The 18,881-nt window shown below is 34.9% G+C and overlaps 1 protein-coding gene across 1 annotated transcript in view; it reads left to right on the top strand.

The window, feature by feature from the left end:
- Positions 1–18,881, top strand: part of UBR3 (ubiquitin protein ligase E3 component n-recognin 3) — a 104,210-nt gene that overhangs the window by 39,896 nt on the left and 45,433 nt on the right. Inside the window, exons 20-26 of the mRNA XM_027636526.1 lie at positions 2,190–2,286; positions 3,518–3,659; positions 5,814–5,918; positions 6,905–7,078; positions 7,304–7,333; positions 8,633–9,093; positions 12,938–13,026. Of these exons, the coding sequence (XP_027492327.1) occupies positions 2,190–2,286; positions 3,518–3,659; positions 5,814–5,918; positions 6,905–7,078; positions 7,304–7,333; positions 8,633–9,093; positions 12,938–13,026 (1,098 nt within the window). The remainder of the gene's footprint in view (positions 1–2,189; positions 2,287–3,517; positions 3,660–5,813; positions 5,919–6,904; positions 7,079–7,303; positions 7,334–8,632; positions 9,094–12,937; positions 13,027–18,881) is intronic.

The following is an 18,881-nucleotide window of genomic DNA, read 5'->3' as shown; positions in this document are numbered from 1 at the left end:
GGCGAGGTGGGGGGCAGGCAAAGGAGTTGATGTAGGAAGTAGTACTGTACTAACTTGTTTGCCAGCTTTTATACTGTGAGACTAGTCAGTAAAGGTCTTTTATACAAGTTAACAACTGGTGAAGTAATTTTGAGAAACCAGAGTTTTGAGAATTGATTCATCCAGGTTCCTTGATGTATAATTAGGCAGCTTAACACCTATGTATTTCAAATAACTTAGTTTTAATGTTATGTAAACTGCATTTCTTTATGTCATATCCCATTTCCGGAGCTTGTGAAATGGTGGTATTTTTCATGACAGAGTTTGAAGGAAAGAAATGGATTATGGTATTTTTAATTATAAAACTTTAGGGAATCTAATGCTAGATTACAGTATTTGGGTGTTGCTTTGTGTTTGGATTTTTTTTAACTTTAGGTAAACAATTTATTCCAGAGGAAAACTGTGTTATGTGTCTCATTTATAGCAGTAAATACTGAAGTAATTTGTAGCACTATACAGAATAACTTCTTCTTAGGATAATAAAAAAAATCAAAAAAGCTTCTGCAGGAATAAAAGCTAGCATGGTTTTCTTTGCTATTCCCTCTTAAGTGTTCATACTCTCCATAAGACTACATAGGTTCTTAAAACCTTGGCTTTTAAGAATTGTAGTTTGTGGCCTGTCACAGTTAAAGCAAGTCATGCTGAGATCCATTCCCTCTAATCCCTTGTTTCCCTAAATTTGGGGGGGGGTGAAATCTAATTTATATTCACAGATCCCTAGATTTTGCTTCCATTAACTATCAGTAAAAAAACCCAAAACCAACCAACCAACCAGAACAAACCAAATTCCAAAAATGTGTTCTTCCGATTCTCTGTAGATTTGTGTGCTGACGATGAGTTGTGTGTGCATTTCCAATATTCCCTATATGGCTCCCCCACTGAGTCCTTTCTTCTCATTGTGCATTAGCAGCCCACACAAACTTAGTCTGTATTTCAAACTGCAGTAGTTAACTCTGTCCAGAAAAAATGGATGTTTTGCAAGCTAAATTTGATCATATTTTGTATATAATGGAAACTATGCTGAGTGTTCTCTCTCAGCAGCGTATGAGGATATCTCTAGACCTGTAATCTTAGCAGGGGTTAATATATAGAGTATAGACCATTATACAGGAGTATAGGCCACTTGTTTTCCTGCCTGGTGAAAATTAATCTCAGAAGTGTGGCAAAGCTGATTATTTTTGCCTGTGAAAAGTTGGAAGAATGTTGTAAGCACTTGTGTTGTGTTATTCCTGCTGGTGGAGCTAAAATTCTGTGTCTGCTGGGTTTCTTCCTCCTTTTGGGGTCATTGAATCTTGCCTTCATATTACTGTGTTATGAGAGCTAAACACTTCAGAACAATTAATAGAATGAACATCTTTTTTTGACTCTAGGTTGGAAACCTAGTTTTGTTTTTTGATAACTTGTAAATAGAAAAAAAAGGCAGTTAAATGGGATCTCTTTATAGACTGTTCTGTGTTGGCCCTGATCACTTTTCTGTGATTGCTCTGAAAAGCCACTCCTGATGTTACTTTCGAGCTACTAAATTAAACAGATGTAACCTAGATTTTAATGCCAAAATAACACATAGGTATTAGTTAAAAAACAAAGGCATATTTGTAAAGGATTGGTCACAGATTATCATTTTATATGAAACTTAACCATCTTCAAGACTGAACAAAAGATTGTGGTTTTGAGGTCACTTGGTTCACTACGCTTAATGGTAAAATATAATCTACCTGCTAACTGCTCTGCAGTCTGTACTTCTGATTTTCAAGAGGGCTTGTGCTTATCATGTACCAAGTGAAAAAGAATTTAAACCTTTTCTTACATGTACTTGGAAATGAAAAAGAACAGAACAAGTTGTGCACAGAAAAAGTGTTTTGAGAGTTGTTTTGGGGAATTTGTTAATAGAAAAGAACTATTGCCTTTATAGAGTTATTTTTTTGTTGTTTTGAAACAAATCAAAATTTCACAAGAAATATTTTTCTTTCTTGATAGTGGTAATTATTAATATAGTAAGTATTATTAGAGTTATTAAAAATTCCTGTGGTTTGCTGAAATAGTTATGTAATAGAAAATCACATAATTAAACCTAGTTAAGAAGAGACTCTTAGAATAAGATGTAAGGTCTTTAAAAAGAATGTTAACACATAATTTCTTTTAAATAACAGCTGAAGTTTGGGATAAGGAGTTTGACCCTGTCATGGTAATACTTCGAACAGTTTACCGTAGAGATGTGCAGTCTGCAATGGACAGATATACAGCATTGTAAGTTGGATCATTTTTAGAAATGCAACACCATATTGTTTCTCATTGCACAACATGTTTTTTGTTTTCACTGTCTGGTAATGCTAATCATTTTGTCAGTGTTTTCAGGCCCCCCAGATTTGTCCTGGAATAAATAGTCTACAAATTTCCAGGCAGTATCAGGGTTTTGGTTATTTTAGTCTGTTAGTCTTCCATAAATATTTAAAAATATATCTGAAGTGCCACAGAGAAAGTATTGAATGTTGCTACAGCTAAAATACTTAACCAAATATAGTGTTTAAAAATCAGTTACAAATTATTTAAAGCGGCATTGTCTGTTTTTATTTATTTTACACTTAGGTACATGAAGCACAGTATTACAGTGTCCTGTGTTTTGAAATTTTATTGAAGACAATCTGTTTTTTTCCTGTGTATTCACTCATGACAGAAACCATAGCTGAATTAAATTCTGATGTACAGGAAAAAACACTGGTGAAACTCTTTCAATTCTAACAAGCAAGATGATATGGTCTTAATTCTGTTTATTAACATTCTGTCCCTTACAGCTGTGTACTCTTACAGATTCGTATTTCAGCTGATTTGTCTTTTATTTCACACCTTCAGAGTAAAAATCAAGATTAAAAATCCCTTATAATAAATGTAATGAAATAATCCTCTGCCCCTGTGGTGAGGTAGTATTCTGCTAAATAATTGCTTTGTCTGTTGCACTGGATTCCACTTATTAGAAGTATCAGTCCATATTGAACTTATAATTTCATTTTTAAATTCACAGATATGATGGCACTGATACTGTCAGTTGTAGCTAATTATGGGTAGTGTTTCCTGGTATAGCCTATGACCCATTCCTCCACGTGTGAGTTTTCTTTGTTAGATGACCAATGTGGTTTTGCGTGCAGTCAAGTTTTCTCTCTCCTCTGTATGCCTCTTAAAATGAAAATGGAATGCCTAAATTCCTAGCGGTAGCTAAAAAATGTTTTAACTTTATAAATAAAGGTCATTTACATCAGTGATAATCCACAGAAAAATAACACTGGAGTCAGTCTGATCTTTTTGGAATGCTACTTAAATATATTAAATGGCTTAGAGATGCTTATCATTATAATGTCAATCTAAACAATAAGAATGCAGGATAATTATCTGTAGTAGTGGCAGTTGTCTACATTATTGCAGTGTAGATTTACAATATTGCACGTATAGAAACATTTTCAACATTTAACATTTGTTTCAACAGTTTAAAGCAAAGTGGTAAATTCCCTGGAAACCCATGGCCTCCGTACAAGAAGAGAACACCACTACACCCAAGTTACAAAGGTCTCATAAAGCTTTTGCACTGTAAAACCTTGCACATTGTGCTCTTCACACTTCTTTACAAGGTACAGTCATGATTCTCATTAAGTCTTACTTCCACATTTTTTACAAAAGTCCTTAGAAGCATGATTTTTAAAGTTTATTTAGAGTAGTCAGGTTCAATTTTTTTGTTTATTTGCTATGTCCAGTATCAGATTTTTTCCTTCCACTTCCATTATTTCATGAATGATTAATTCATATATGCACACACTAAATCAGGTACCCAAGTGGATGAACAGTCCTCCTCTACTTTGAGGAACACTGTCTTAACCATCAGAGTTGTGATTCAAATTGTTCTTCCATGGCGGTCCCAAGGAGCACAGTGGCATGAGTGATGTTCCTTTGACTCCCGTTGCAGAGTTTTAAGGCATCAACATCTTGTTCAAATATATGCAACCTCGATGGTTTATATCCTCAAGAGCAAATAGGACTTATAACTGCAAATGGTTCTAACATCACTGCCCGGGCACATTCTGGCTTTTGATAATGTTATAGCACTTGTTTTTTAGGTCTAATTGATGTCCTTAAGTTGTGTTTGGTTTTGTTGTCAATAGTTGGCTGCTGTCTTTAAGAGAAGTGCATCCTTTTTGAAGAGTCCATTCATCAGAAAATGGGACTTGGAATCTGTCTCTGTACTTAGGAAGTGCTGCAGAGCCAGAGGAGGGACTGTAGAAAGTGCTTTGATTGAGTAGTGCCTTTGCTGGGCAGACTTTCCTTTTGTGCGCTTTTAAGTGCTCTCAGCTTCCCTAAAACTATTTTGCTTCCCTGTTAAGCTTCTGTTCAATAGAAAATAACTGTTGTAATACAGGAATGCTGCTGAAGGAAAGGAGAGCTTGGGATTATGTAGAAGATGAAGTAATATTTTGATATGGAACAAAAATGGAGAAAGTAGGGAAGGAATGCGTTATCTTTTACTATCTTGCTCATTGGTTCTTTTTTGACTGCTTTTTCTCTTATTCCATTAAGAACCTTCAAGGACTTAGGTCTTGAGAATCTCAAAATTTCTGGTTGCTGTTTTAGCTGAAACGCCAAATACTTTTCTTCCAGATTTATGGATGGTAGAAAATACATAATGATTTATCCTGTAGGGTTGGCTTAAATGATGTCTGGTGTATTTGTGAAATTTTGCCAATTTGTCACAACCTTTATTGTATCTCTTGACTTTTGGGACTTCCTACAGAAGAACAGTGAACTACATTTGATGAGTTTACTTTTTAGAAGTGTTGGTCAGCATGACTTTTGATTCTGACTGATACAATTGCACATGCTCTTCATATTGACATAGTACTGAGTCCCCTTTTTAATTAAATAACTTCTATAATCTGAGATTTGGTCGGGATTGATTAAATCAGGTGCTCAAGCATTTTTTAGAAAAGATATTGTGAAACAACGTATTTTTTAAAGGATTTTATCTGTCTGATGTTTCTAATGGGTTTATCTACTTAGGAAATTCCTCCCATTCAAAACGAAGTCATATCTAAAACTTTATTAGGCTACACTCTGAAACTTTTTGTAGTAGCCTGTCTACAATGAAATTTTAAACATATCTTCTCATACACTTCTTTTTGGTCACTTGCAAGTTTTTACCATTTTTCTTTCCTTTAAATCAGAATATTCTCAAGAGGAAAACTGTCCTGGTTTTTAATTTCAGCAGCACTGGTTCTTCCTCTCAATGCATTAAGAGCTGAGTTAGAAGAAAGATATGGGCATTTATTAATTAAAAGATAAGGTTGTTTGTTTATTATTTGTAACTAAAAAAGATGATGTGCAGGTTGTTGTGAACTAAGTTCATATTGACCTTCTGAGGTTCCCAGTTATTTAGGCATGGCTTGTAGGACTAGGGCCTTGTGAGGCCTTATGGTGATGGATCACATGAAAAAGGGAGGGAAGGCATGTGGTGTCTGTGCAGCTTTACCTGCCACTTTGGAGTTAAAGTAAATCGCAGCTTGAACTAGTAATAACTTACAAGTTTTTTCTGACTGGAAAGATGTAAAATTAAATTTTGCATTTTTGGTGATGATCAAAGGTTAGTTTTTTTCTGAACCTCAGAATAATTTTTAAACAACTTAAAAAAAATATAAAACCTGAAAAGTCCAAAATTTATTATTCAGAACACTTTTTTTAAAGTTTAGATATATTGAAACCTTAAGCTTCTAAGATGTGAATGTTTTTCTACCTAGATATTAATGGATCATCAGAATTTATCAGAGCATGTGCTTTGCATGGTTTTGTATTTGATTGAGCTGGGGTTGGAAAATTCTCCAGAACAAGAATCAGATGAAGAGGTAAGAATAAATACCATATTTTTCATTAAAATATAAAGGTACTGTCTAATGATTCATTATTTTTAAAAAATATTTTACCATAGGAGTAACAGGTAACAACTGTTATACAGGGAACAACTTAAAAAAGCAAACCACTTCTCCCCCCCAAAAAAACCCCAAAACCAACCAAAACCAAAAAAAACACCAAGACCAAACAAATAAACAAACAAAAAAACCCACCAAAAAAACAAACCAACCAAACAAAAACAAAACCTCCATATTGTTGTGAAGAAGGATATGATATGATGTTACATTTTTCAACAATTTCTCTATATAAATAGCCTGACAACACAGATTGATTAGATGGTTACAACTCTTTAGGTTAGTACTTGAAATTGTGTACCAAAAAAAAAAATTAAATTGTTGAGTCAAAAAAAATCATTTAAATTTTTAGATTTTCAACTGAAACCTTTATTGCTAAAGGTCTGTATCTTCTAAGATATATGAATTAGCCAGAATTTTAACTCTAATAATTTTGATGAGAATTTGAATATAAGGAACCATTTTTGTGATTTCAGATTCCCTTATGTTATCTGACTTCCATAATTTTTTTTTTTATATTTAGTGTTGCTTTTATGTCTAACGATTTGCCACATTTTTTTTCAGAGATTGACTTCTGTATAGTTCTGATTTTTTGTATTAATCTTAGATTGTACGGCTTTGGATTACACTCCATAGCTCCTTCTACTTCTGCTAGCTAGCACTTATGGCTGTATTTGATTATATTCAAATCAAGTATTTAAATTTATATATTTATCAGCCCTGTGGTCCTCATGGACCACAGTCATAATTTTTAAGAGATATATTGGCTTCATTGAGTTACATGATGTTCAACATACTGTTCGTATCTCGTGGAGAGATGATGGCCTCTAATTCAGTTATAAAAGCAACACAAGTTATTTTAAAACAGAAGAGAAAGTATACTAGGGGTTTTTTAATTGTTTTAGGAATCTGCAGGTGGACAAGAGCGTTGCCATGACAGTTGGTTTCCAGGTAGTAACTTGGTTTCTAACATGCGTCACTTCATTAACTATGTCCGAGTAAGAGTACCAGAAACTGCTCCAGAGGTGAAGAGGGAACCACCTGCAAGTACAAGTTCCGATGGTTTGGCTTCATCCCAAGTAAGTATATGCAAATGCTAGTCCTTTCCCTAGATTAGATTAAGTTAAGCCTGTTTAGGCTTTTTTGTTAGGATTTTTGTTACCGTTTTTATTAATTTCTTGGGATATTCCTTTTCCTTCGGTAATTTTTCCTAAGTGTACTGATAGCAGAAATAAAAGTTATTTCAAATGTTACCTCTTTCCAAATGGTATATTTAATGACTTTTTTTGTCCTCAATCTACCAGAGTTCAAGGCGGAAGAGCCTCCAGAGAGAGGTAGATCTGTGTGCAGTTTGTTCTCCTAAGCAATTAACTAGCAACATGGCTTTAATTGTGCTCATCTTAACATTCAGTGGAATCTTCTAATTTTCCTGAATTCCTTTTAAATTCATATTGCAAGAACTTGTGCTTTTTTTCATGTTCTTGATAGTAATCTTAGGTAGTAAATTTTAAGCAACAAAATGACCTTACAGTTTTAATATGTATTTTGAAATAAAAGCTTTCTATCAAATATAAAGTGTCATTGATGGCATACTGCTTGAGCTCTGTGTTTAGGCCTGCTTTGTCTCGCCAACATATTACTAACATTCAATAATGTAAAATAGTCTTAGCTTTCTTGAATCTAGGTAAGTTTAACCTTACATTGAAAGTGCATTTGGAATGATTAGTAGCAGTTTTTTGTTGTTTTGAAAAAAAATTAATACATAAATGGTGGTATCCTGAAAGATTTATAGCCAGTAGATGATATAATTTCTGTGTAAGGATTGTATGCCAGATGTAAGGAAATACAACGTTGGGTTTTTTTTTTTGCACATTAATGTCAGAAAAATAGACAAAATCTAAAGTAGGGAGGGGATATGAAATAGATTAAAATATAAAGGTAGGTGAGAGAATTGTCAGAATCCCATTTTTATATTTGATGTCTGAAGTATTTGATCTCTCTTAACTGCCCAGCCTTCTGAGAGGGAGAGAGTAAGATGTCTTTCTGCTGTGGATTCAGCATATGTATCCTTAATTTAGTACTGAAAGCAAGAGCAGTATAAGATAGAGAAATCTGAATGAGCTCTGTCATTAATGTAGCTGCAATCGTCATATCAAGTTCTGCTTGCCAATATGGGTATGTGGCTTCTGGATCTCAACTGATAAATCCACAGAAAATGGACAATGCCATGGGGATGTGTGTTCATCTGTATGGCATTAAGAGTTATGTTGTGCAACAGTGCTCTGTAGACTTCAATAAAGTTTAAGTGACGTAAAGATACCGAAATTACTATTCTAAAAAAACTAAGGAAATATTACTTCGAGAACAGACAAAACCAGTTGTTAGTTGTTTTGGTATGGATATTTCCGTTTTGTACTTGGCTTTTTATGCAGCTGCTTATAACAGACTTGTATCAAAATATGATATGCAGGCTTAGTATTTTGCTGTCCTTATTTTCAGTACATTTTGGGAGGGGAGAGGAGTCTTTTAAGTTTTGTGCTTTTCCTCCTAGCTTAAAATATTTTCTAAGGTTTTGTGAATGTATGTTGTTCATTGTATTTTTGCAAATTAATCATTATGATTTTTTTCCCAAGAATTCGGGGACAGCTCAAGTGTTCAGTTTGGTCGCAGAACGTAGGAAGAAATTTCAGGAGATCATCAATCGGAACACCAGTGAGGCAAATCAGGTGGTTCGGCCCAAAACATCCATGAAATGGTCAGCACCTGGTGCAACTCCACAGCTAACCACAGCCATTCTAGAAGTCAAGGAAAGCATACTGTCCTTGCTGATTAAATTGCATCACAAACTCTCAGGAAAACAAAACTCTTACTATCCTCCGTGGTTGGATGATGTGGATGTTTTAATCCACCCAGAAATTCCAAGATACTCTCACGGTGATGGAATGACGGCAGTAGAAAGAATTTTATTGAAAGCTGCTGTGCAGAGTAGATTGAATAAACGTATAATTGAAGAGATATGCAGGAAGGTGACACCTCCTGTCCCACCAAAAAAGATTAGTTCTGCAGAGAAGAAAACTTTGGATAAAGAAGAAAGGTAACATTAATAACAAAGTAAAGAGGCAGTAGGAAATTGTGTGTTAGTGCATCTATTGATTGATCTATTTCTAGGTTTTTGCATGAATTACATATTAAAGGAATAACTTAATTCTGCAGTTTTCTTTATCCTTTTTAAATACACATGGTTTACATGGATACTGGAGTGGGATTTGCACCTTGTATTTTAGATCTTTAAATTAGAAAACTTTCATAATAATTTGATGTGATACACATGCTGACCCTTTGTGTTGCTGTGTATACCGCTCGTGTATACAAAGGTGTAGAATTAAGATTGTGTTAGTTTTTGTGGCTTAACCTTAAGATGAGTTAGAATTTTTATTTGTATCATCTGTTCCTTCACATGCACACATCACACCATGATTGTTTTTGACCTTTGTTTAATATATTTGGGTTTGGTAATTCTACCTTTTTTACTTGTCCGAGCCATTAAATTTTAAAAGTATGTTTTTAATTTTTTTTTAGCTTTTTTTTTTTTTTAATTAAATTTCTCTTATCTTATTATGTGTCCTGAAAACCTGCAAGTCAGTTGTCTGTCTTGGGCTGAAATGTTTTGGGGAAAAAGCTTGGACAGTTTTGAGGTTGAGGTTGGGACATAAATGAGTCTTGAGAGCCCCCAGAGCACTGGCAGTATTGAAACTGCATGCAGAGAGCCTACTTCTCTTCTGTGTTCAGCAAAGCTTGTATTGCCATGAGAGTCCTAGGGAAGAGGAATCATTAGTTCAAATGCCTAGAGGACAGCAACTAGATCTTAGAAGTAAAAACTAGGACTGGTAGGAGCAGTGTTGAAACTGGGACTGGAAGGAGAAACCTTATACCTTATGGTCAGTGTACTAGTGAGCAGAGGGCAGATGCCAGGTCAAGTGAATAGCTGATGTGAGAAGACTCAAACTGGCAAGTGGGGATGTTAGAGAAGAACTGGGTTGTCAGGACAAAAATATTCAGAGGAAAGTAGCAAGTGAAAAAAAAATTAATGAAAATCTTGGGAAGAATGGGGTCTTGAGAGTCGATAGGAGAAGGAGAATGTGGAACAAGAATGGAAATGTCTGGAGGGCATGAGTAAGATTGGCATTTGGGGGATGTGATAGAGTCAGCTAGAAAGAAGAGTTGTCTGGAGTAGGACAGTGGGAAGAGGCTGACTGCTGGTCAGTGCAAAAGACTGGAATGTGGTATTTGAAGCGAGAGGACAGGAAATAAAGTTAGAAGGTTGGGGCATAGAAGGTTCAGGTCAGAGTACTTACCACATTAACGAAAGTAGAGACAGAGCACAGGCTAGGATGACAAGGAGATGATAGAGTGCTTGTTCATGGAGTATTTTGAATGGTTTATGTAACCAAACTATGAGTACGGATCTAGAAATTTGGGTAGAAACATGCAACCATCTGACTCAGTTGTTTTCTGGATTACCTTTATTTATCCTGCTATTTTTATTTATTTGAAAATAATATTTTCATTAAATTCTTGCAGATATATCCAGGACCTACGCTGTACTTGAAAATTACACATAACAAAAAAATGAAAAGTAGATTTAATATATTCATATGTTACATACTTTACAAAGTAAAATTATTGTTTTCTTGCCAGTGTTTGGTTAATAGTTTCAACATCCCTTGTGATAGTTCAGTAAATGAGAGAAACAGTCAAGGTTTAGCATGTAAAATTGTCTATCAGAGAAAGACACAATGAATGGCTGCTTTAGATAAAACACAGCTATATCTTGGACACCTAGTCAGTATTGTGGTACTCAATAGTACTAGATTTATGTACAGAAGCACAGGAATTGATGAAACAAGTAACTTTTCATATAGAAAATGGGTGAGGTGTTTCCCTCTATAAAGGACGTGATATTTTCAGGGATCTGTTGGAGGCACTTTAAGTTTTCAGTTAAGGTCGGGGCTAATGTAATGATGAAAATAAATGTTTTCTGTTCTTTGTTCTGAGTGATTATTATCTTCTTCCCGAATTTTTAATGGTATTAGTGGACAGCATGGTAACTAAAATGACTAAACTCATGGGCTGATGGTGTTCATGCAGTCAGGCTGCAATTTTTACTTTTTTGATTGTTTTGTTTTAATTTTCCCCTTAAATCCAGTTTTGTGTCAGTGAAGACTGAGCAGACTGTGCATGTTAAATGATCACCCTTTTTGGTTACTTTAACATATAATGATGAACTTGGTATCACTCAGTCAATGAATTGTTGCCATAGAAACTGAAATACAGAACTAGAAGCAAGCTTGAGCTGCTTGCAGTATTTTTCGATTGCAATGTCATACTCCCATGGGCCATCATGGAAAATTACTGAGCTGTACTGAATCTGTCAGAGTTTGTTTATGTCTTCTTATTAAAGGCATCTATTTACAGTCACTCTGCTTTTAGTCAAGGTGAATATTGAGAAATTTCCAGGGAGAAATAAATAAAACCAGATCTAATGAATGCCCTGCTCTGATCCTCAGTATAATGAATCTTAATGTTGTTGTAAATAGAAGTTATTTTGAGAAATGGTGCCTGTACAGTGTAACAGATACATGGGCGGAGGTATTTGGGGCATTAAGAAAACAAGTTAGAAGGTTTGACTTATAAACAGACCACCTCAGGATAAGAGAGTACAGTATGTGAGGCTGCTGTGGGCCTGTGCGTGCCTGTTCCTGTGCCAGGACACTGATAATCAGACAGTGCTGGAGACTGAAGATGACTCACTCATCAGCATATCAGATGCCAAGTGCTGTTTTTAAATCCCATGTTAGTTGTCTGAATTATCTCTGAGCAGGGGAAGAAATTCATTGGAAATGCTGGTGTGCAGAACATGTGGCTGTGATAGAGCTTCTATAGTTGCACTGGGGATTGCTGCATAAATACACCAGCCGTGGGGCCTGTAGGTGTTTGCATGTTCCATGTGCAGCTGTGGTATAGGAGTTTCGTTTGATTTTCCCACTTCCATTCTTCCATTTTGCATCTAAACTCTTGCCAAATTAAGGAGAATGAGTATCTATTTTCTTTCTCTTTTTACATCCATCAATATTCCTCTATCCACTGCAGTATATGTTTATCTGGGGAGTTATATAGCTGGTCATATAACCTTGTACAGGTCACTAATACAGTTTAGATAGAAGGGTAGACAAGGATAAGTCTCTAATGTCTTCCATTTGTAAGTTCAGAGCTGTGATAAACAATGAGGAAAAAGTTAGTGAGGTCAACTTGGTTCCACAGCGATCAGGGGTTTTAATCTGGATGCAGTCTCAAGCTTCTTTAGGTCCAGGTATAAAAGCTGTTGGTGACCAGTATCTTGGGTGGAAGTGGGGGAAGAAGAAGCACTGTGAGGAGCCATAGCTGGAAAAGAAATTATCTGTAGTTGTTTCTCTTGCCATCAAGCTTGATAAAGAAGGAAGTGAGGTAGGCTAATATTTTTATTAGCTTGTAAACATCAGTTGCTCACAGCAGTACTTGTTTTTGTACAACAGTTATTCCACTCTGTTATTCTTCTCATGCGTAACAGGAAAAAAAGTTTCAAAAATAAGGTCTTGGGTTCTTTTTCTCACAATGTTGTGTCCCAGTCTGTTAGAAGATCCCTTGGTTTTCTGAAGGGTGTTTTAGGACAGGATTTTATTCCTATCTTTCGCACTCAAAATAACACTGATTTCTTAAACTCCGCTTTTTAAAGCAAGAAATTCTTTTTTTAGGCTTAGAAATTATTCCTTTATTTACACAAATTCTGAATTTTGCGTGGTTATTTAAGATGGTAACTGTAGTCAGCCTGACATTTATAAAGTATTTTTTTCACTCTATAATATTTTTTTTTTTTAACTCTTCCCCCGTCTTTCACTCAGACGACAGAAGGCTAGAGAAAGGCAGCAGAAACTGTTGGCTGAATTTGCCTCAAGGCAGAAAAGCTTCATGGAAACTGCCATGGATGTTGGTAAGTTTTTGTGTGGTTGACTGTTTGCTTTTTTTTCCTTTTGCCCTATGTTAAGTTTTACTCCAACAGTTTAAAAAACAAACAAAGACACACACACAAAAAAACCCCAACCATCAACCACTCCAACCAAACAGAAAACCCTCCCTTCAGCTTCCACTTCTGTATCTGCCTGTATACTAAATACTTCTTAAGAGGCTTAAACTTATGTTTTATAGGACAGATATTACCGAATACATATGCTATGGAATAGATTAAATCTGTGGGACATAAATTTATTCCCATTTTTCTTAATACACAGTAGATGAAATGTGTGATGTTTTAAAGTATTTACCTTTAATTTACCTTTAATATAAAACATCCCAAAATTAGTTTGTCTCTTAAAGATTGTATTTTGTTTCATAAGAAAATTTAAGATTCTTTCTTTTTAGAGCCTCAATATATTTATAGATTATAATTTTTAAATCACTTCAGTTGCTATAAGTGATAACACTGTATTTTATTTCGTGTACAGGCTTTAGAGCAGAATCAGCTCTTGTTTTTCTTGAGAATCTACTGTGTAGAAGAGCATAATGCTGATTAGTCTGTGTTTAACTGAGGAACGGAAAATATTTTTGTCATCTGGGTTACTTAATTGAAAATTAGCACTTCTGAAAGATAAGAAAAAGCAGGAATCTCCCCCTTCCCCTTAATCAAGTATCATCTGCTGTGTGGTTTTGATTTGAGTTTAAGCGTTGGTTACAAATATTTTGCCAACTGTATTTGCTGGGAAAATCTGGCTTTTGAAATTTCTAACTTCCCTTCAGTTCATAAGTTGCTGAGAAGATGTATTAATTTATACTTAATAAGGTCTTAGATGATAGCAGTCATGGATGGGGCTCTAAGCAGACTGGTCTGGTGAAAGGCATCCCTGCCTATGTTGGGGGGTTGGAACTAGATGATTTTTAGTCGCTTCCAATCCAAACTGTTCTGTGATTCTGTGAAATAAATCACTATATATATGGTGTTATATTTAGAGGGTGTGCAATACACTAATTTTTTCTGTGGACTTTGTGTTGTAAGTCATCTTCATTAAATGGATAGTTATTTCTTTTTAATTGTTGAAGTAAGGAGAAAGGGAAGAAGAGCTTTGTAGTTCTATTTATTAAAAATTAAATCTTTATATAGTCATGACTAATTGAAAGTAACTTTGAAACTTTGATTCTGCAGTCACCTATATTTTGAATTCTTCATATTGCAACTTTGAAATTGATGTGTTTTATATATTAAATCAGATGTACCTTTATATATACGCCTATCAATAGCCCTATTTGCATATATACATAAATATGCATAAATACTTTCATGTATGAGTTTTATAAGCTATGTTTAAGAGAACTGCTTTGATCTGTGGATCAATCATGCTGGTTAAATCAGTAAATTAAGCAGCATTTATTTGTGTGAAGGACTGGCTATATCTAGCTTTTACTTAGTATTAAAAAGAACCCTTAATTTCTCTACCAGGCAGACCTGGGCCTTTGTGTTTATGGTTGTGCATTAAAATGTTCTTGGGCATGCAATGCTTAAATTGTTTGCTTCCTAGTATTTAAAGAATTAATAACTTCAAATATCTTAACTTGAAATGTAGTGTTTGTTGTCAATTATACCAGGTCATGCATGGCACCAGATAGGGTCACTTAATGGAATACATTTTTGTAAAGTTATTCTGCATACAGACATTCCTTGGCCACAAGTTAATAGAATTCCGGGCATTTTGTTAACTGAATAATTACTCACTTTATCACTAACTGTTCTCAGTGTCTTCTAGGTTGTCATTCCATTTTCTGAGTTTGTTATGAAAATACATTGCAGTAATACTATAGTCCAGTATTAACTAGCTTTTATGTTCAGACTGACATTAAAATAGCTTGCAGAAAGGAAGTACATATTCTGTTATAGTGCATGAGGTTTATTTAAAAATCCAGATTAATTTTTGCTGGGAATATTTTCTTCAGTTTGTTTAACCAAAGTGATTTGTTTGGCTGTAAATGCAGTCTCTAACAGCAAGTTATTGAAAAAGTTGCAGAAACTGTTGTTACACTAAATTTAAAACACAAGACATGATAAGAATTCTGAAACTAGTCTTTCAGGAGTGATTCAGTTTAAAGCAACTGTAAGTAATTCATAGATTTACCCTCAATTGTAGCATAGCTGTACTGAAGTAGCTGTTTTAAAACAAACAAAAAAATCTTTTCATGCTAAAATCAGTTGGTTAATACAGATTCCCCTCTCACATATTCAAACTCTGTTACTTGTTACTTTTATTATAAAATGAAGTTTGGCAGGAGGCTTATTTCTTAATTTTGATCACTCGTTGTAACTGTAATAACACTGCCAAATGCAAGGATGGTGAGGCTTCAGCTCCCTCACTTTGTCACTGATTCAGTTGGTGTCATTTGAGCAAATCATTATTATCATCTTTTGAAATTTCATCTATGAAAAGCAGATGTGATTCAGTGGTAAAATGTGAGAACTGATGTAATTGTTTTTGGATATGACACTTGAAAATTTTGTACTACCTTTCTATTGACAGTATAGAAGACTGAAAATACTCTAAATGTGTTGAGAAGGTGATAGGAGGAATAATGGAGAATAGCCAAAGCTTAAAGATTATTTTATTAAACCCCCATATACTTAATAGTTGCCAAAGTGGTGGTTTAACTGCACAGAGCCACTGTTAATCTCTGAGGTATTCCTCTATGATTGTTGGGATGCTGCAATGAAACATGGCTTAAAAGGAAGTTACTCAATTCTGTGTTAATTATTCAGTATTAAATGTGTCTCATTTTACCAGCAGAATATATTTATTTGAACTGAAATGCACAAATTCATCTGAGATTCTGAAAATAAAGGTTGGCCTTTTCTTTCACATAAGGACTGTAGAAAAAATTCCAATTATGTATCACTTTCCATTTGTGCCCCTGTTACTTTCTATTTATATTCTGTGACATCTGCAGAACTGCATTGCTATTCAAGCTTGCCTGGAAGTAATTAGGTGAAATTTAGAAACAGTTATGTTAATGAACTAGGATAGAACAGAATCCAGTGTGCTGTCTTTAGCTATTTGACTGCAGGATAAACGAAAAAAGTAGAAAAATAACCCAAGAAACATCATTTGAAGAACAGCAGATAGAGCTCTTGAAATATCTGAGGAGGATGTCTAGAGAGTCAAAAATGTGTTGTAACAGCTTCAACTCCATAGGCCTTCTAGTCTCCCGGTTATAACTGCTTTGACATCTTTGAGGACACTTTCTCGGTGTGAGACTGTGGTTTATCTTGTGACGTGGAAATCTATGCAGGAGATTTTTGAAACTTCACTACCTTCAGGCAGGACTTGATAAGGACAAAAATAAATCACTCTGTTCAGGTTAATAGTAGCCTTTTAACAAATTACAGTGATATGAATTTTATAAATATGAAATATTATGATCCTTTCCAGACAAGCTGCTGAACTACTTAACCAAATGCATCTTAGTGAAAATTTTTTAAATTAGTTAATTTGTTAATTAGAAATATTATTAAGATACCACTCATTTTTTCCATAGTTTTGTTGTCTCTGCAGTGCCCAGTGTGACTTTTAAATATTTTTAATGCTCTCGATAATTATGCAGATGGTCTTTTGTGTCTTTCTTGTGATGTGTCTTAGCAGGACGTCATTTTGTCCTTCAAGCAAACGTTCTGTAGCTAGAGTTTAAAAGAAGTGCAGAGTTTTAGTGCAAGGTGACATACATTTCCTAACACTCAATCTTCTGAACCCAGATAGAAAAATAAATTAGGTACTGATCTCTTGAGACTATATATGCTGGGTCAGGGCAAAGAATATTAGCATACTAATGGTTGCTCTGATGCCAAGGGGCTGCTTTGACACAATGTATACAGCAGGACAAATGTTGACTACAGTCAACAGAAATTGTGAACTATAGTTACTGTGTTTATAACGCCCTTTGGGTTCTGGGGTTTTGCTGGATGGGGGAAGTAACAGAATGTATCCTTAGCTCTGGAGAGTAGAAATGAAAAGAAATTCAGGCAGCAGTGTATTCTACAATAAAACAGTGTGCTAGATTTTAGCACACTGATCAGTATTTGTTAGAAGGTAGGAAATGATAGGTTTTTGTAACTCTGTACCTATCACTTCCAGTGGTACAAAACTGAACTAAGAGCTAAATAAAAAACTCTTGAGAATGGTAGTGTTTGGCTCTGCCCTGGATTTCTGTCACAGTTTAAATGTTTTTATCCTCCTTTGCTGTTTCGAGGTTCATATTTATCCAGATATCTGGAATAATTCACAAGGACAAAGAAAAGTTCCAGAATCCACTGTAAAGGGGTGAGATGTGTTATAACATTAGACAAATCTCATGAGAGAAACTTGGTGAATTGATAACAATACCATGTGTCTTACCTTGATTTTCCATTTGCTCCTTCTCCACACACATTGACATCATTAGGACAAGTCTCTGTGAAATCAGTTGCGTTAAATCTGTGGAGAGTCAGAGTTTTGAACTGTGAACATCGTTGCTTAACTAAGAGGCACTTGCTGTCTCATGTGACTGCTGCCTGGCTAGTAAAGCTGTGCTTCAGCCTAGCAACTAAAGCCACTTTGGTCTCTCTTGCACTCCTGCTATGACTACCTACTTCTGAATCTTCAGAGTGATGAGATACCTTGATCTGGGTACCTGTGGTTTTCATGCAAAACAAAACTGCAGGCTCCTACAAAACATGTTGGAAAGGTGAAGGGGTAACATACCTTAAGTATCTTAGCAAATGGCTGGCAAAGGATACCTTTGGCATTCAATAAGGCAACATAACACAAAAGGCTGTTTTTCAAAGAAATATCTTCCTAGTGTTGGAAAAGAATGTTGTGGGGTTGTGCACCAGTGAAAGCAAAATAAGGAGATAATAGATTATCCTTAACCTTTTAGTTGCAACTGATATGTTGCTTTGTTCACATGGTGGTTCTTGGTGGTGATTCAGGTGTGGATTTTAGCCAGAATAGTGAAATTTTATGTTATATTGGAATCAGTCTTTGACTATAAAATCTTTTCATTAGTATAACAGGGCATTTAACAAAATAATATTTTTTATTAATTTGTCTTTTTATAATTGAATCTTGGGAACTAGATGTTAGCAAATGCTTTAAAAATTGTCAAGAACGTGTATTTTCTAAATCAAATCAATAAAATAGCATTACAGCTCCAGTCACTTTAAATAAAGGCTCCACAGGTTTCTGTGGAAAACACAAAGCATTTCTGTGCTTTTGTTTATATGAAATGGAGAAAAAAAGAAAAAAAAAAGGTGCGGAGCTACAAATTTGTGGGGATTTTAAGCTTCCATATGACTGCTACTGCAGTAAAATGCAGTATAGTTTTACTTTTCCCCACATGAAATAGGAAATATATAACTCAAAGTGAAGTATAGTGGAGAAATGGTAATGGCTTTATATTCATAAGTATCAATGCATTAATGAAATATTTTAGAAGGAGGTTTCTAGGAAAGAATCTCTCTCATTTTCAACAGTTTTTTGAGTTGAAACATGTTTGTCCTGGTCCTTAACAGTGTATGTAGATCACAGAGCTGGTGGGGCAGTGTCGGTTTGCTTCCGCTGGAGCTCCACAGAGGCAAAACTCCAGAAGGAAAGGAAGACAAGTTTGAGATTATTGCTATATATATATAGCTTGCTTTCTTTTTTCTGGATTGCCACTGATATGTTTTCAAAGCAGGAATTACACGGCCAAAATGTACCCTTTCAGACAAACTGAAATCTTGTCTTCCAGAGAAGCTAACAACCAGTTCAAGTGAGTAATTCAGGTTTATCATAGTCA

This window comes from Corapipo altera, unplaced genomic scaffold (genome assembly GCF_003945725.1).
Source record: "Corapipo altera isolate COAL_440 unplaced genomic scaffold, ASM394572v1 45, whole genome shotgun sequence".
Taxonomy (NCBI): domain Eukaryota; kingdom Metazoa; phylum Chordata; class Aves; order Passeriformes; family Pipridae; genus Corapipo; species Corapipo altera.
This window is presented reverse-complemented; position numbering and strand designations above follow the sequence as displayed.